This window comes from Poecilia latipinna, unplaced genomic scaffold, assembly GCF_001443285.1.
Source record: "Poecilia latipinna isolate Pla-1442-1.1 unplaced genomic scaffold, P_latipinna-1.0 Scaffold3694, whole genome shotgun sequence".
NCBI lineage: Eukaryota > Metazoa > Chordata > Actinopteri > Cyprinodontiformes > Poeciliidae > Poecilia > Poecilia latipinna.
Genome location: NW_015116310.1, coordinates 20,899 through 39,888, shown reverse-complemented (window position 1 = coordinate 39,888; position 18,990 = coordinate 20,899). Strand labels below are relative to the sequence as shown.

Here is an 18,990-nt window from a genome sequence, read left to right as displayed (position 1 = left end):
TCGGTAAATTATGACACTTTTAATACAAAGTTGACATTATTCAAAATGTCTTTGTTATGACAACTTGACATTAACCAAGAAATCATTACTGATATAAATTTGTTATAAAAGTATTACTGAATGCACTTTAAAAATTAGGTATCTTTATGTTATTAAAGGTAAAGTTTAAACAGTAATGATTTCTTGGTTAATGTCAAGTTGTCATAACAAAGACATTTTGAATGTCAACTTTGTATTAAAAGTGTCATAATTTACCGAATGACGCTTTATGACAACAGTCATAAATATTCATGAAGGCTTATTCATGTTCATGACATGTGATATGTCATGTTTATGAAAGTGTCATGTCAGTCTTATTCACCCCCCTTCAAATAAAGTGTTACCCATTGAAATAATAATTTCCCACTAATCATGACTTTATTAAGTAGGAATCTAGAATCCAGAATCTTTGGCCCTAAGTTTCACCAGAAACGCTTTTCTTCTTCTATTGTCATGTTAACATGTTTCACACAAAATACCACTGATGAGGCATTGCCTTCTATCCTCATTTCCTTTGTGAATAATTATCAGTATCGTAGAGCAGAATCATAAATTGCATTTCCACCAACCATTGATGTTATACTGGTCTTATGGCCACTAAGCTATTTTCTTCAGCTTCTGGATAGTTAGTTAGGGTTGTTAGTTGTTAGCTCTAGTTAGCTGGTTGTTAACTTCTAACCCTAACCTCACAACAAAATTTCTGATGTGTCTGTCATATAATTGCACAGTTATTGCCACTGATATTTTCACCTCATCATAACATTGACTGTGGTGTTTTTGTGCTAGGACCTCCTTGCTGTAGGTTATGGTGAGACTGACTACAGAAACCATGGACCAGGCCTGGTGTGCTGCTGGTCTATTAAGAACCCGACGGTATGACTGACTTCAGTTCATGTCTCCTCAGTAAACAGATATTTGTGTAGTTTGAATGGGTGAATGACTGAATGTTTTGGGGTCCTCCGGACTTGATAAAGCACTGTACACGTACAGGCCATTTACCGCTTCACTGTCAGCAAGTAGCTCTACATATCAGTCTATAGAATGTTCAGCAGCCTTTGGACTCGTGATTTCTACTACATTTGTTCTGTCTTGTCATTGTTACAGTTTCTAGTTGTCCTTCAAGATAGGCCATTGGTTGGTTAGGTATGTCGAAGCTTCAGCTGTTTTCCTTCTTCTCTTCTTGCAGTGGCCTGAGCGAATCATTAACTGTGACAGCGCTGTAACGACTATGGATTTCTCATCCATCAGCCCTGGGCAGCTGGCTGTGGGAATGTGTGACGGCAGCATTGCTATCCACAATATGCAGAGTGCAGATAATAAGTCACCTTTCATCAGCAGCCGGTGAGGAATGAGCGTTGGTGGATGGTGCAGCTCTCTTATCATTATTTAATTAGATGCACCGAAATGAAAGTTTAGGCCAGTAGTGACACCGGCCCAAACTGTGGAATAGATATGGGTTTTCCTCCTAACTCTTCCACACTGTAAAGAAATGATCACACTGTTGAGATTCCTTCTGTGCTTCAGTTAGACAACCCACAGTCACTATGACACGCCCTCTCTTAATACACACAGCAACAAGATGGAAATAAACTTTGATAATTAACACCAATGCCAATGTAAATGGCAACATATGGTACATCCCTGAGTTACTTTCCTATGTTGCTGTTCTGTTTCTTCCGGTATGCAGTGAATGTGCCAAAAGACACCTTGGGCCAGTGTGGCAGCTCAGGTGGAACCAACAAGAACTGAGCTTCACTGGAGAGGAGAAGGTTGAATCTCTGTACTCTGTGGGAGCCGACGGCAGAATCTGCAAGTGGTTTGTCATCAATGGTGGCCTTGACTGTACAGGTACAGTTCTCCACTGTAAAATCTGCCTTTTCAATTTCCAGCTCACAGTGCTCTTTGAGGCAAAGAGAAACAAAATGAAACATTAAGTTATGTAAAGCCTTTATGGATTTTCCTAACATTTTCATGTGAAAAACAAGATGCATATCCCATATGTTCCAAATACAAGATGTTTAGATATATGAAGAATTAATATAGATATTTAAAGGGACAGTGTTATGTTTAATAAACTTTTTTGAACTTTACATCATGTTATCAAAAACATATGTGGAGTGTTGCCTTGATTCTTTCATGTATGTTTTGAGAATTCTTTTAATCTCCCATGGCAACCATTCAGCTGTGCAGAACTCCTGGGTGGACCTAGTGCCACCTTCAAGATGCAGCCCTTCTAAGCTCCCCAGTTACTCAACTCCTTCAGACTAGCCAGTAACAATTAGCAAACAGTTGGTGGAACTGTGCATCTGCTGAGCTCGTTGTGAGCTACTTCTCAATACAACAGCTGTAAAAATGTTGTTGAAGGATTAATAGAGGAGTGATATTGTGATGACTTCCTGAAGGTGGAGTTTCAGAAAGAGCAGGAGTTTTTAAAGAGACAGAGGCCCAATTTCAAGGTGCTAAGTATCAAAGTTCAATTTCTTTTAAGTCACATTTGATATACAAGGTGGGCCATAAGTTTCCATACATAGGAGAATGTAAAATGTATATTTCTTTTATATTTCAGATACCCAAGAAGATGTGTTTGACAAAAGAGTAAAGCATTGAAATTATACTGATGGATGGATCGGGAAGCAGTCGCAGGTTGCACAAAACTTTAACAGAAAACATGGAACCAGCATCACACACGACACTGTGGCAAAACTTATTTGCAAGTTTCAGAAAACTGGAAATGTTGCAGATCAACCATGAAGTAGTCCAAGATGTGCAGCGATTACACAAAAATAAAAATGGTTGTCCACTATAAAATGTTTATTTTTTCTATGTATGAAAACTTTTGGCCCACCCTGTATATACCATTTTTATAACAACTAGAGGTAATAGTTACTTGATTGTGCTAGACATTTCCTCTATGTGTCTGGACAACACATACTACTATTACTTTAAGATTGAAAAGACTTTAAAATGTTTCTGTGAGCAAATTTATTCCCACTTAAAAGAGCTAAACTCACTACATTAGTTGTGAAACAACCTGGATATTAAGAGTAGGGCGTTGTTTTGTTAAAATGCATTAAAGTCACTTTTTTTCTTCAGTTAAGAATATGCTCTTAATAAGATTAACAACTGAATATTTAATTGGTTATTGTATAGACCTGATGAAGCTCAAGAAGATGAATAACACCCTGAGAAAGACTGAACAGAACAAGCCAGAGAAGACAGCAGAGTGTGTGCTGTCTGTTCTCACCCCTGGTCTGTGCTTTGACTTTCATCCAAGTGTAAGAGGCTCTAGAATATCTATAAGTTACTGGCTGCTCATATGCCAGCTGGCTCATAGCATGTTTCTGTTTGTGGCACCATGCTCCTACAGGACTCCAACATCTATTTGACTGGTACCTGGGAAGGTAACATCCACAAGTGTTCCTGCTCCAACGGTCACCAGTTTCTGGAAACTTACAGGAAACATTTTGTAAGTTTGACACAGTAAAAGTCACCTCCTCTTTCTGAGACTTTATTTCTTCCACTGCAGTGAAATCCACCAAAACTAAGTCAAACTTTCTTACATAATGTTACTGTTAACGGTGGGATGCGATTAGGAAATTTCTCAAATCATTTTAATTCAATTCAAGTTTTTTTCATCAAGGGCAGTGCAGTAAACAATGTTACATGATAAAAACAAGCAACTATTGTTTTGTACAAAGGTTTTCTAGCCACAGACTAATTTGTAAACCCTGTCAGGCCTGTCACAATAAGCAATAAATCAATTATTGTCATGATAAATTAAAACAAGCTCAATAATTTCCATTTGAATTAGTTATTGTTTTTTCTTTTCTCTCTTTCTACCAAAAACTGGATGATGAAAGTCTTCAGTCTTTTGCTTTAGTCACAACTAGAAGGACAATTTTCTTTACAGAAATGTCGTAATTCATTAAATTGGGTGTTTCTGTAGTTTTGCTTATTTCAGAAATGTAAAATGTCTTTCAGTCCCAGTGTTAAATGTTCATTAATATTTAAAGTTTATTGATCTTTGAGAATGTGCTCCCGCATTATTATACCATTACCATAATATTACTTGAAAATTGTCTCAAACAACAATATTATCAATAATTGCAATAATTTCTGGGACAATTTATCATTGAGCAAAATTTGTTACCATAACAGGTCTAGCTGATTAACAGCAGTCAATCATTTTTTAAAGAATCAACTACAAACATTTGGCCCAAAAAGTGTTTTAATTTTGAATAAAATTTGGTTACTTACTGAATCAATAAATAAAGTAATTTGTAGTATGTAGAAGAGCAAGTTCTACATGACCTTGGCGGAAACTGGAGTGTTGTGGATTCCAGAATTCTGCTTCACTTGGTGGCAGCGTGTTGGACAATGTTCTTTTTGAAAATGGTATTTTTAAATTGACTAGAGTATTTTTTGTTCGTCTGGTATAAAGTAAAAACTGAAAACGTTTTGAATGAAAAACATGTTAGCATAGCAACACAACAGCTGTTATTTGCTCTCATCAGGGAGTCTCAGTACATACCAGATGTTCTCTGGCTTTAGATTTTAAATTTTAAAGTCTCTGCACTAACAATATTCTGCACAGAATGTGCCACATTAATTTGGATTTTTTAAGATGATTTCTAATGTTACTGTGTTTTTTTTTTCTTTTTCTTTTTTTTATACATCACAATAGGATCTGTGCACTTTTGAGAACAACAGTAAGTTTCACAAACCCCAGTTCTGGTGGCTTGTTCACTCCCGACTGTAGCAAAATGATAATTCTCTAGGAACCTGCAGCTGTTGTTGGCCATTGGAACGGAACAGTAGCACCACAATAATCTACATGGAACTGATTATGAACCACGATAATGTGAAGCAATAATCCTTAGAATAAATAACATAATTTGAGTGGCTTATTTATGTTTGTGGTGTTTCCTGACAGTGTCCTGTGAACTGCATCACATGGTGTCCTCTCCATCCTGATGTGTTCCTAAGCTGCTCCTCTGACTCCACCATCCAACTCTGGAAGCAGGACTGCATTAACCCTTTGTTAAGCTTCACCTCCAACCAGCCGGTGGGTGAAGTCAGGTGGTCTCCAAAGCATGCCACAGTATTCAGTGCTGTTAACGAAGGCCAGCTTGAGATCTGGGACCTGAATTCCAGCTTGTAAGTCTGAGGAATTTGCTTGTTTCATTTCACTCTGCCAGTAAGCACATCAGCACGCAGAAAACAACTGGAAACAAGGGGAGAAAGTGAACCAGATTCTATAACTTCCATCTTCCAGCTTGGACCCAGTCATCGTGCAGCCTGCTGCTCCTGGACTGAAGATGACGTCCCTTCTGTTTGCATCCCTCACAGACTGTGTTGTGGTAGGAGACAGTGATGGCCAGGTGACGGTGTACCAGCTGCAGAACCTCCATGTTGGAGAGAGCAGCCAGGTAAATCACACAAACATGTCAGGCATACAAGGGACATAATGTATCTTTTGAAGTACCAAAATCCAGACATGGAAGATCATCATTTAATTAATAATTTAGTTAGCTCCATTTGGTCATTTATGACCAAATATTGAGCAATTAAAGTCAGAGCAAGAGGAATGTTTATGACATTTTATTGCTGGCAAAGATGTCATGGCCCTAATTCACATGCAATTTCTGGTAAGCTTTATCAGCTGGTGCACTACGTTTGTCACAGCTATTCCTTAGAAATTTGGTCAAATCAGAACCAATTAATTTAAGCTTCAGTAGAGTCCTTTCCTCCAGCAAACAATTGTTTCTCAATAGCCGAGGGTCCGGACCCTCTGGACAAAGCAAAGCTTTGAACAAGGGGCTGGTTTTACCAGAGGGTCCTTCATAGTAAGTAAACCATGCGTGTTCAATGTATAACCCTTTTTCATTCTACCAAAAAGGGTTTTTCCCTGAAACACAAGTATTCTGCATCAGAAAATGTTTTAACGGTGCATTTTCCGATGCATGATGTTTTCTGAAAATGAGCAGCAACTATAAATGAGACGTAGAAGAATATAGCAGAGAAACAGAAGATTACCAAGACAGATTTAGTTTTAGTTACAGATAGTGAAGTGCAATGTGGCATAAAATTCATATCGTGATATGTATTGTGATGGGTAACAGCAATGATATTTATCATGATATGTTTTTGGTATAAAACTTACGATGTAAATGAAAACAGACACTAATTGAGTGGACTCAATTATACAGTCATCAATTAGCTAACATTATCTGCATCCAACAGCATTACTCAACTTGCATTACAGTATTCTGTGAGAAATACTTATTAAAATCTTCTGTGAACACAAAGTGAAATCACAGTAGTTCATTTGAAATCATCTAAATGGTTTTATTGTGTCATTGACACTTTAACACACTCAGAATGTGATTTGGAACCTGATGTTTCAGGGAGATGTTATTCAAGACCTCCTCCGCTCTGCATCTCCCAAAGAACTTCAGGAGACTTTGATGTAGTGGACCCAGAGCACCATGATGCATCTCTAGTTTAAATGTATCTACAACTTTGCAGCTACAAGTTAAATCCATCCATCCTTCATCAATAGCTTATCCCTGCTCCAGTAGCCATTGGGTTGGAGATGAGGTCCATCCGGTTGCCAGTCCATCACAGAAGTGATTTAGAGAGATTGATTAACAGCCTCATTTTTGTTGGGGAAACTGGAGTACCTGGAGAGAACCAAGGTATGAACGGAGAGAACCAGCAAACTCCATCCAGACTCCAGGTCAAGATTTGAACCCAAGACTTTCTTGCTGCAAGGCAACAATACAACCAACTGCTCCAGAACATAAACCACAGTAGCAATTTCACTGAAACAAGCTGCTTCTGGTGAATGCGAGTCATTCAGGCTGCAACAGCATCTTAACTGGTCAAATTCAGATGCATTACTAATGTAAATTATTTTATTATAATTATTATCATAATCTCAGTATTTAACCTGCTGATCATGGTTCAGAGCTACCAAGGAAAACAAACTGATTCTAATCTCAGGTTAACTGGTGCATCTCTAATAGTTATTATCTTGTTCAGTGATTTATTAGCCAACAATGTTGAGCCAGTACAGTCTTTGATTTGGTCAGCATGGTGATATAAATGAAATCTTTAATAAAAAAATGTAATATATAGCAGCCAATCTCGAGCCTGGTTCTGTTGGACATTTCTCTCCACTGTTGTCCTGAGCTTTTCCTCAGGAAGAGAGAGGCTGTAGAAGGGACGATTCAGAGCAACCTGCTGGCTTTCTGACTGGAAACTTTAAAAAAGTGTCACTTTATGATCAGCTGGGTCTGTCTGTTTTGTATTAGAACTGGACTGGAATAACATGCATGTTATAAAATGTAATTTTGATGGTGACATCTTCTCAGAGCATTCATTTTACAAGCATGATCACTAGAAAAGAGTATTTGTGTAGATTACAGCCTGTACACACCTGAACAATTCTGAGCAACAACTAATCACTAAATGGTATCACAGTTACAACAGATGAATTCTCACATTATGTCAGCCTTTATTCTTCATTTAAGGATGAAAACTCTGCAACACTGTCAGGAACAAACCATACATCAAGAAGATCATTTAAGAGAAAAACTACTGTTTAAATAATGCGTTCTGTAAACTCCATCAAAGGTCATCGTTGACCTCTGATCGAGCTCACCATCATCGTAACAGTTCTGAAATAAAAATATAATTTGCATAACAAGATTAGAGATTAGCAAAAAAAATAAAAAAAAATAAAAAAAATAAAACAAATAGAATTCATTTAATACTTAAAAATGTTTTGGGATAAAAATCCCCCCAAACATTTATGATGATAGAAAGTATTGGTGTTTTGTTTTGTTGAATAAAATGTGTGTTTCTTCTTATCAGGAGTGTTATCTAATGTTTGATGTCAATTCATGTTGTATGTTCTGAACTAACATGTTTCATTTATATGAAGCCTCAAATAATAAAGTTGTTTCCTGTTTCTTCATTGTCTTGGTTTTTTTGTTGTTGTTTTTTTTAACATCCATATGAATTTATCATTATACTCTAAGCCTGTTAATTTTAACATGAGAAAGAAAAGCTTTAAATTGGTCATCACAATACAGGATACAACACTGAGTTATTTTCTCCATATGCTTTTAAATTTTAAATATTAGATTTACTTCCAGTTAGAGGAGGGCATTTATCGTATTGTCATATTGTATTTATTGTGATAAATTTCTTATAAGGATTTTGATTTATTGTTGCCAAAATAAATTCCAATTAATGTTTAAAAAAACAAAACTGTCTATATTGTTGGGATTATTACTTTTGCTATTTTCTCCACTGTTTGCTCAATGAGACATTCTAACAAGTGTTTTAGCATCATCCTACATAAAAAAGAAAAATCACCATCAAAAATAAGCCTAAGAAGCAAAAGGTTCCCAGCAGAACATCGGTCACTGTCTTTGTCCAGCAGGTGGCAGCATTGTGGTAATATTCAGCTGGTTTGTCTCTAGCAGACGACGATGGGTGTAGTCAAAGTCTGGATGACAGCACCATACAGAGCGGTGTCTTCAAGGTATTCTGTTTGTGCCACAAAACATGTTCTTCCTGCCTCACTTGAAAACTTCTGTCAGTTCATCTCTAAAAGGTCTGTTGTCGACATCAGCAGTTCAAAAGCAACGTGTTGCTGGGTTAATATTCAGACAACCAGCATCAGTTGTTCATGCTTAATACAGGGAAAATATAATTCTTAACAGTTGATTTGTTCATCGAATGTTCTCGCAAATCAATGAAGCACAGTTCAACAGCTTCATGAACACAATGTTTAAGGCCTTCCCAGACTCTGGCTGATCCAGTTTTGTGATCTGCTCACTGTCAGATCCGTAACCTTGTTCTCCCAGCTGAGTTCAGTGAATCAGTGCAGGCCTGGTGCTGATTAGACTAAGGCTGAAAGGGCTGAGGGGAGAGGCATGCAGTGTCAAAGTTAGAGATGGAAAGAGAGAACAAGAAAAAATGGTGTCTGTGTCGCCCAGCATCACCCACCTCTTGATCTGTGTGACAGTGGAAGAGCTTCTTCTAAGCTTCTTAGAAGAGGATGGAGGAAGGGACAGGCTGATTTTAGGTGACTTAGGGGGAGGGAGGATGGAACAGTGGGACGCCTTTGACGTGTTTGACCTGAAAGAACGGTAGAAAGAAATTTGGCATCTTTATGTTTTCATGCACACTGGAGATAGGCACCAACATTCCTTGTGACCTCGTATGTGTGTGTGTGTGTGTATGTGTGTGTGTGTGTGTGTGTGTGTGCATGTGTGTGTGTGCGCATATGGATGGATGGAGCTAAAGATTAGGGTGATGGCAAGGAGACATTACAGACACTGATGATAAACCATAAGTGTACCAGGAGAAATATGCAAAAAGCTGCTCAGCAAATATGAAGGATTTGAGTGCTGCAATACCAATTTAAATATTAATTCCAGACACTGTGGATTGTGGTGGAGAAATACTGCTCCTTCCAGTTGGACTGCTCTAGGTAATTTTACAGGCTTCTAAATTACAGGATGTACTTCCTATGAGGGCATTGCCAGTTGTGACAACTTCCTGTCCCTATATGAATCACCCCTCACTGCTGCCTCGAGGGGTAAGAATTAAAAGTTCGGGTCAGGGCAGTTCTTGCTCCTTGTAAGGAACTTGTTAACTGACCCAGGATGATGGAAGACAAATTTATAAGCAGATGCACACTAATATTGTATTAACTTGAATTTTAAGCTTTGAGGAGTCTTTTTTCTTTCTCCTAAGGATAATCACATGGGACCTGCTGCTGTATGACGGTACCTGGAAGAGGAGGAAGCTGATCTTGGTGTCCGTTTTCCCTTCACTGCTCTCAGACTGTCTCCCTGGGTCAGACTGGTTTCCTTACAGTTGCTCTGCTCATATAAAAAAACAGCATTACTTTGACTATACTTCTACACTGCTTAAAAACCGATGCCAAAAACTTAAATGACTCACTTCATCCAAACTGTAGGATTTGCACAGAGTGGTTTTGATTGACAGATCATTCATGCTTGTAACCAGATGAGGCATTGCTTCTTGTTTGCCCAGTGGTACCGGGTCAGAACCAGGCAGATGGTACTGCTGCTGCAGCTGTCGACTGAACCTCTGCTGGGCAAGTTTCTGTTTGGAGCGATGCACGTCTCCCTGAACCCACAAGCTGTGCTGTTTCCTGCATGCAGACACACACACACACACACACACACACACACACACACACACACACACACACGTTTGTGTTGCTATCTTTGTGGGGACTTTCCATTGACTTCCATTCATTTGTACAGCCTAAACTTGACCTTTACCCTTTTCCTAACCCTAACCAACCAAAACTCAATTCATACCTTAGCCCTAACTCTGACCCCTGACCCAAAAACAGGGTTTCTCCTTGTGGGGACCAAAGTCTGGTCCCCACAAGGAGCAAATGGTCCCCACAATGTAGTATGTGTCAGGAAAATCGTCCCCACAAGGTATTACAAACAAATGTGCAAATAGATAATGGATGTAGAAAAAAGTGAAGGTATAAATGAGCTTATGCTCACACTTCACTTTTTTTTTACTTCATTTGTTTGCCATGATCATCAAAAGTAGAAGAAATAAATATTTTAAATATTACACTCTATTTGTAGTGAATGTATGTAATATGAGCTTCACTTTCTGACATGAGTGACAGTAAATCTTGAACTTTTCACCATATTTAAGGTTTTTTGGGCATACTTGTTCATACACTCCACATAATCCATTCATGAACATGAAAGATTTCTTGAGTTTCTCTCAGGAATTGAGTTAATACTGATCTAAAATATGACAAATTATTCTAGAAACAGGCGTCATCAAAATAAAAATTTCAAATGTAGTTTTTCTTGTTCAGCCTTAACAAAGTCTAAAGCTTACTCTTCTAAGAAGTTCTGCTGGGGACCAATGATTGACCCGGGTCGGCAGATCCTGATCCAAGCAATAGCCTCAGCTGCTGTGAACCTGAAGTGCTTCATCAGATAGCAGGCGATCAGGGTGCCTGTACGGCCCAAACCAGCTGAGATTGGAAAGTGATACATTTAGCTTATGCATGGCTCTTAAAGTGCAAGAAAAAAAATAACATTCAACCGCACCTTTACAGTGCACGGCCACAGCTCCCTCTGCGCTCTCACACACATGCAGGAAGCGTCTAACGATCAGGTCTGAGGGTGTTGAGCCGTCCATGAAGAAGAAATCATGGTGTTCAAATCCTGCATCCTCAAACCGTCGGCTCTCATACAATTTCTTGTTCAGGCGGACCACATCAGTCACGTTGTTTTGGCTGAAGAATTCAAAGTACGCCTCAGGTGCATGGAGAGGATAACCTTAAAATTCACAAGGACAAGCCAAGAAGGACCCAGTTACAGTGGATTTAAGAAATAACACTTGATGTTATTTCAGGATTTCAAAGTTGACAATTACAGACGTACTTTATCCTATCTGACTGAGCTTGAACTATTTTACAAAGACCAGGCAAACATTTCAGTCTCCAGACGTTCAAAGCTACTAGAGACAAATTCCAGAGGGCCTGCAGCTGGAATTGGCAGGAGGGGTGGCTCTGCAAAGTGTTGAGTCAGGAGACCTGAATCAATATAGTACACCAACACTTTTCAGATTTGCCTTTGCTGAAAATATTGAAAACCAAATATATTTTCCATCTTTTTCTCAGTTTTGTAGTTACTTTGTGTCACTTCAAATCCAACCAAAAGACATTGAGATGTATCTTATTTCATGATGAAAGATGAAGAAAGACAAGAAATCGTCCTGACTTATAAAGGCGTAATGATTCCATTAGCTTAGCAAGGCAAACCAAGGAAGACTTTCCTCCTTTGAAATTCCCTGCAGTAATGAGAAGTCGTCGACTCACCGTTCTCCACCCTGTTTCGAGCATGAGGGCTGCTGAAAGCCAGAATTTTTCCTGGGATGATCCAGTTCATGTCTCCATTTTCAACTCGCTGAAGTCAGACACAGCAAAAAATGGAAGTTACTGAATAATGTGCATCAACTATTCACACAGATATCAAAACCCTTTATAGTTTTGCTGACAATTACTATTATGGAATAAATCCAAATCAAACTTAAGGGTTGCCACAGCTAATCACTTTTACCTCGTAGTGTTCATATTCCTCAGAACTAAAAGTTTCAAAATCCAGGAAGCAGTGCTGCAATGCCTGCAAGAGAGAAATGTAATAACAATGTTCACAAGAACCAGAGAAGCCAACTGTCACTCCAGGGAGGGAGGAGATGGAAACATGAGGAGAGGCGAGCTGTGCCCACTACCTTCCATATTCCCTGTAAGCAGTCCAGGACAGTGAGGTTGAAGGTGCTCTCTGCCACCGCCGCGTCCCTGTGGGACACGTAGACGTTAGTAGTGCAGATGGAACTTCTGCATCGCATGACAGTAAATAATGTTATTATCAGATCACTGCTACAATATGTTTATGTACGTATGTACAATATGTCATGCAATGTGCTAATGCCTTAGCATTAGCAATGTCTGTTGCAGTTTTCACACAAGGTTTTCATTGCAGATAAAAATGTATATTTCTGTTACTGCATCAGGTGAGCAGAAAGGTCATACTGAACTGTAAGATAAACTAAAAGTCTATTTCACAGTTTTTTAATGAATCTGCCCTTCAACTGACCATCTATAGCTTAAAATATTTAACATAGAAAAATGTGAAGTAGATAACAGAGGGATGATTTAAGTTTCTGTCTTTGTAGTTTTATTACTAGATCTTGCCATTTGAGCTTAGTTTATTCCATTCTGTTAGTTTCTTTGTGCATTTATTCTTCTCCATGCATCTGGACTTATTTCTTTAAATCATTTATTTATTGTTAGTTCCAGGTTTTCCCCTTCAGTTCTCTAGTTTCCTTTCCACAGGTTCTCCTTCCTTAGTTCATTGTTCTCCTTTCCCTCAGCCAGCTGTGATCCGTCTCCTGTCTGCGCTCTCAGGTTCACCTCTGACTGGTTTCTTTGTCCCCCTGAGGATTTGGCTCTTCTGATCATTCCATTCCTCGCTGTCTCCTCCCGCTTTTCTCCTTGATTTTCTCCTTTGTCCCTGAGTTACAGCTGGTTTACTTTCTCTGCTGTTTGCTTTGTTGTTACAGTTTTAACATTTTTTCAATAAACATCATTCAGTAATGTTTGTCAGGGGCAACAACAAGGCAACAGCAGCAACTTTACCACCATGGAGATTCTGATTTGTGTCAGCCACATTTGTGAAATACAGAAAAATGAACCTTTTTCCCCCAAATCATTGGAAGCAGCATGATCATCCAGGGTCCTGAATTGGATCTAGTGTTACACGCTTGGTTCAGATGAGCCACTGGTGTAAAGTAACTAATTAACTGGTTAGATTTCCAAGTACCTAGATTTTCTTTTTGTCAACAAGCAGAAAGCTGCTAACTGGTGCATGTTTGTGGGTTTGTACCTGAATGGCAGGTAGGGAGTATTATTTCCTGAGATCAGAGTTCTGTAGGCTTCATCTGGACTCCTTTTCAAATAGATAACCTACAGAGTAAAAGTTAAACTGGGTTAGTAGCAGTGAGCAACTAAACAAAGAAATATACTGATTAAGTGATGAATGAGGGGGAAAATGAAATATTTACAGAGTAGGCAGCAACGAGAAAAGCAGCGTTGGCTCTCTTCTTTTGGTCATAGCTGGTGAAGTGAACCAGTTTCTTTCTAGACATTGTGAAGGACTAGCCAGACAAAAAAACAGCAAAGGAACAAAAAATCACCAACAGATAAATAATAAAGGTGAAGGAACAACATTTTAATTGGTTAAAACTTTCAGCATTACCTTGAGCTTCTTGTTGAGTTTGCAGCAGTATTTGTAGAGCATTGCAAGATTTAGGGGCCCAAAGTCTGCATAGAAACTAGAGCATACAGTGTTATGTAATTCAATTTGGTTGGTTTTAGTTATCAAACAGTAAAAAACAAAAAAAATCAAACAACTTATGTAACAATGAGATATAGTGTATCAGAATGTAAAAATGGATCACTTAAAATCCAACATGGCTGACATTTACTTTGACATTATTAAATGTTAATATTAAATGTTAGAAAACAGGACGTAGTCAGGACATATGCTCGTTTTCAGTTTCCTGTTAATCCTTCCAGACCACACGCGCTCTCCTTTGGTGATTGGCTGATCAGTGGCCACACCTGAACCGGGTCGGACCATCAGACACACACCCAAAGTAAACTGGATTGAACTGGATTACCAAGAGAAAATAACAGACAAGTAGGAAGAAAATGCAAATGCCACATAGAAGGACTCCGGCTGGCAGATGTTCCAGCCATGTCAGTAATCTGGAGTAAAAGATTTGCTGCAGGTGCTCCATGTCATGATTCTGGGGTGTTTAGGGTTTGTATTATGATTTCTATGTTCATTTAAGCTGAGATCTTACCTTTAGCTATCCATTTGAGTCCATATTGAGTTTTATTGTTTGTTCTTAGTTTGTTTTCTTTGGGCATTTCTGAGTTTATTAGTGTTATGCCTTTTTTCTTTAGTTATTAACCATAACCCTATGATGATGATAACAATAGTAATCCATTTTATTTATAAAGCCCTTTATATCTCAATTGAAATCTCAAAGTAAGTAAGTAAAGTTTATCCATAAAATGCTTTTCACAGACATGAAATCACAAAGCACTGTACAATAAAAATCAATTTGAAACCATACAAAACATAAAACCAACATAATAAACACAATAAAATCAAGAGTTAAATACCTGGGAAAATAGAAATGTTTTTAGTTGCTTTTTAAAAACCTCCACAGAGTCAGAAAAACGGAGCTGCAAGGGCCAGCTGTTCCATAGCCTTGGGGCCACCAACTGGCCCGGTCCCCTTTAGTTTTTAACAGTGTTCGTGGAACAACCAGGAGATTCAGATTTGAGAACAAAGACCACAAGCAGCAGAATATTTAGTTACAAACTGAAAGATAATCAGGAGTGGCCATGTAATGTCAGCACACGTACTTTAAAACGAATTCTAAAATCAACTGGGAGCCAGAGCAGTGAATATAGAACAGGAAAGATACGACAGAATTTACTGGATTGGGTGAGAAACCTGGCTGCTGCATTCTGTATTGACTGCAATCGTGAAATTGAGGATTTATCCAGGCAGTTAAAAAAGTCATTACAGTAGTCCAGACGAGAGGACACGAAAGCATGAATGATTTCCTCCAAGTCAACTCTGGAGATCATTCGTCTAATCTTAGAAATATTTCTTAAATGAACCTTAATGTGTGAGTCGAAACCTAATGATGAGACAAATGTGACACCTAGATTTTTAACCTGTGATTTTACTGGGCAGAAGGATGCAATTTTTCTGGCTGATATTTTTATGCAAGTGACTGTGAGCAATAATCAAAGTTTCTGTCTTACTGGTGTTTAGAATCAGAGAGTTACTGGAGAGCCAGCCACTCATACGGGACAAATATTGGACGAGGATGGCCAACCTGTCCAGTTGATGCAGTCTAAATGAAAAATACAACTGAATTTCATCAGCATAAATGTGGTAAGAAATATCTGAAAAAGACTGAATAATGCCAGCAAGTGAAATAATATAAAAGAAAAACAAAGTGGACCCAAACTGCTGATGGCAGGCTACTGGATTGTAGCAGCAGCTGCCCTGGGGCAGGCTGACAGAAGTGAGGCTGCAACTTTTTGTGCCATCAGCCCTTCTGACCAACACCAGCAAGCAAGTATCTTTCCCAGGGACACAAACAACGAGGGCTGGCGGACCATGAATTGAACCGATGATCCACCAATTACTAACCAATCCACCCTTCACAGTCTGGTTACAACTGTTGAGTTTTTTTTAAGAGGCATCTATTTCAGCAATCAGCCTCTTCTAGCTCCTCTCTTTTCAGTCACTCCTTGCTGGTTTATTCCATTACTACTCCATTCTGCTCCCCCAGTGACTCCTCATGTTTTCCGGTTTGCTTTCCTTTGAATTATGTTTTCAGTCTTACTTTGGCTTTCTGTAGAATTTTTGTAAGTTGTTGTTCATACGTGTTTCAATAAATACTTTTTCATTGTCAACTCCTCTTCTCCACTGTTTTGCATTTGAGTCCTCAACCAACCATCACTAATCATGACGTGGATCTGATGATGAGGGGAGAGCAGCAGCTGAGCGGAGCTGCTCAGTTAGTCACGTTCAGCAACCAGCCAGAGCCAAAAGGCAAAAAAAGGTGGCAGTTTTCTTCCAAACAAGAAACATAGCACCATAGCTATTAAGTAGCTATGGTGCTGCATGCAGATAATGTTAGCTAAATGACTAGTTAATTCAAGTCAAGTCCAAGTAAACTATAATAAAAAAATCAAATACTATTATAATTATAATCCTGGTCAGGACATGGTGATAGTTGTAACAATTATGGAAAAAATTTTTTTTGGAAAAGTAACATGTAACTTTTGCATACAGTAACTAAACTGTAGCTTTAATGTAGCTTAATCAGTTTTGGATTTTCTGTTAGACCAGCCTGATAGAAATTCACTATTAATGAACTTAGTCTGAACTCTTTACTGCTGTAACAGCATTAAATAAATGGATCCACCATAATGTGACAGAGCACCTTTTCCAGAGTCAGTTGCAGTTTTAAGAGGAAAAACTTCGCTTTGCTTGAACCTAACTTGATGTGCTGACTCCACATCCTGTAGCAAAGGAAGGACACTCTGCCCTCTGCTGGATGGGATCTGATGGGATCAGCAGACCAACCATACTGGTCTCTGCTAGTCTTGCATGATTCCAGTGCTGATATTCAAACTTTAAGAGAGACTGAAAGAGGGGATCTCTTTGTGACCTCAGTTGTTATTGATACAACAGGTATGATTCATTCGATGTTGATGAAAAGCTTTAGATTCTATAGTATTTAACCTCTTATTTGTTTCTGTATCAGATTTATTTTATTTACATATTTACAGTCATTCTGTTAATAATGGTGGTTTGAAGTAAAATATTCTTAAGTATGAATTTGGTACTTATGGCTAGAATAATGGCACTTTGTGTTTATTTGATCATTTCCACTTTGATGTCTGACGATGATGACATTTAAAGTGCCAGAGACGTGAAGCCTGGTGGTGTCTGCTTACATGATTAAGTGTCTGGTCTGAACGCCATCATGGAGATTGTTCTAAATCTCTGCATCAGCCGGTGCGCTGATCTCATCTTGGCCTATATCTTACCATGGAGCCATAAGCACGAGCTAACCACGATCATGAATGAGGTCACAAACATAAACTAATTTGGATTCCTCCCCTCAAAATGACATATGCACATTACAGAGCCTAACCATAAAAAGATTTCTCTATTGGGTTACATGAAAAAGGATTGTAGTGAAAAACACCTTGGTGTTCTGGTTTATCTATGAATACAAATGTGGAATTATAATCACACACTGATTAAAGCCCCTAAGCTAGAAAAGGGCACTTCCACCAAACTGCTCATTATCATCAAAATATGCTAATTTTATGAAAAAGGAAATCTCCCTGATCAGATTTAAAATACCTTCAAAAATATACAAATACCTGCAGAACGTCAACTCATGAAAGTGGCTGTTGGAAGGTGAGGGAGTCATATAGGTCTGAAGTCTCTGGCTCATTTTGCATGGCTCACTGCTTTGTGCCACACTTTGTCAGAGAATCATTATCAGTGAGGTTAAATCTGTCAGGATGATTTGGATTCTGAGCATCTACAGCACATGTCAAACTCATGGCGTAGGCCAAATCCAACCCATGGCTATTTATGTGGTCCTCTAGACTGTGATTGGCTTCAATTACCCCAACGTGGGGTCCATTCACACGATTGGCTGAAACAAGGAAGATATCTCATTGGTTGTATTGAGCCTTGGCAGGGGAGCCTAAACATTCCCAGACAAATGCAGTGAAGTCTGCAGACCAGAAGCAGCTTGTAAATCAAATATATCAGAAATATAAGTGTGAATCTTTCTGAGAATTTGTAAATATTGAGACTGTTTCAGCTTCATATTTCAGTGTTTATCCCCAGACTGCCTTTTGGAGAAAATAATTATTTTCTTTTAGTTTATATAGTCATAGTCATAACTATGACAGAAAAATATGGTTTTAAATCACTGTTTGTTACTAAATAAGAAAAATAAGTGTCAACTGTAAGGAAAGGTGAATCAAAATTTAATTGTTCAAGATCTTGAAAGCAGTTATTAAAACAGTAATAGATATGATTTCAGAAGTCTTAATATTGTCACCTTCCTAAACAAAATAGCCTACATTATTTTTTGGGGTAACACTTTATTTGAAGGGGGTTGAATAAGACTGACATGACACAATTTACTGATATAAATTTGTTATAAAAGTATTATTGATTGCACTTTAAAAATTAGGTAACTTTATGTTATTAAAGGTAAAGTTTAAACAGTAATGATTTCTTGGTTAATGTCAAGTTGTCATAACAAAGACATTTTGAATAATGTCAACTTTGTATTAAAAGTGTCATAATTTACCGAATGACGCTTTATGACAACAGTCATAAATATTCATGACTGTTAGACATGACTTCAGACAGGTGTTATGTCATGTTTATGAAAGTGTCATGTCAGTCTTATTCACCCCCCTTCAAATAAAGTGTTACCTTTTTTTGTATTGTTTTTTTATTTTTTTATTTGGTTTGCCTAAAATATAATTTGGAAAGAAACAGGTGGAGATTTGTTTTTGTTTTTTTTATGCAAAAAAAAAAAAAAAAAATATTTAGGCCAATTTTTGAGGAAGGTGACAATATGAATCTTTTTAGACGTTTAAGATCCAGTGATGAGTCTGAATAATATCAGAGACGTGTGACCTGTGGCTCAACTCCGCTCACATGCATGCTTGGTCAACTGGAGACTACAACTAGTTCTGAGTTCCTGTGTGTGTGTGTGTGTGTG

At 38.2% G+C, this 18,990-nt stretch overlaps 2 protein-coding genes across 3 annotated transcripts in view; one reads left to right on the top strand and one right to left on the bottom strand.

Moving 5' to 3' along the window:
- The first annotated feature begins 699 nt into the window (after positions 1-699).
- LOC106941479 (WD repeat-containing protein 78) lies at positions 700-9,895 on the top strand. Of its 2 annotated transcripts, none has more exons than XM_015024527.1 (8): positions 700-912; positions 1,226-1,380; positions 1,727-1,887; positions 3,190-3,314; positions 3,407-3,505; positions 4,973-5,196; positions 5,315-5,468; positions 9,814-9,895. In XM_015024527.1, exons 2-8 carry the CDS (start codon positions 1,268-1,270, stop codon positions 9,841-9,843), a joined length of 906 nt encoding a protein of 301 aa, XP_014880013.1. In that variant the 5' UTR covers positions 700-912; positions 1,226-1,267; the 3' UTR covers positions 9,844-9,895. The 2 variants fall into 2 exon arrangements, with proteins under 2 accessions (XP_014880013.1, XP_014880012.1); XM_015024526.1 differs by lacking the exon at positions 9,814-9,895 and adding an exon at positions 6,447-8,414.
- LOC106941478 (dual specificity protein phosphatase CDC14A-like) overlaps positions 7,542-18,990 on the bottom strand; it is a 21,032-nt gene continuing 9,583 nt past the window's right edge. Inside the window, exons 3-14 of the mRNA XM_015024525.1 lie at positions 13,887-13,962; positions 13,693-13,785; positions 13,515-13,594; positions 12,361-12,427; positions 12,189-12,251; positions 11,948-12,035; positions 11,175-11,405; positions 10,960-11,098; positions 10,024-10,237; positions 9,850-9,941; positions 9,061-9,192; positions 7,542-8,973 (exon numbers count right to left, since the gene is read on the bottom strand). Of these exons, the coding sequence (XP_014880011.1) occupies positions 8,925-8,973; positions 9,061-9,192; positions 9,850-9,941; positions 10,024-10,237; positions 10,960-11,098; positions 11,175-11,405; positions 11,948-12,035; positions 12,189-12,251; positions 12,361-12,427; positions 13,515-13,594; positions 13,693-13,785; positions 13,887-13,962 (1,324 nt within the window). The 3' untranslated portion in view covers positions 7,542-8,924. The remainder of the gene's footprint in view (positions 8,974-9,060; positions 9,193-9,849; positions 9,942-10,023; positions 10,238-10,959; positions 11,099-11,174; positions 11,406-11,947; positions 12,036-12,188; positions 12,252-12,360; positions 12,428-13,514; positions 13,595-13,692; positions 13,786-13,886; positions 13,963-18,990) is intronic.

Coding starts and splice junctions, on each gene's coding strand:
- LOC106941479 (XM_015024526.1), top strand. CDS start 1,268: ATGGATTTCTCATCCATCAGCCCTGGGCAGCTGGCTGTGGGAATGTGT. Junction 3,315..3,406: donor GCTTTGACTTTCATCCAAGT/GTAAGAGGCTCT, acceptor ATGCTCCTACAG/GACTCCAACATCTATTTGAC. Junction 5,197..5,314: donor TGGGACCTGAATTCCAGCTT/GTAAGTCTGAGG, acceptor TCCATCTTCCAG/CTTGGACCCAGTCATCGTGC.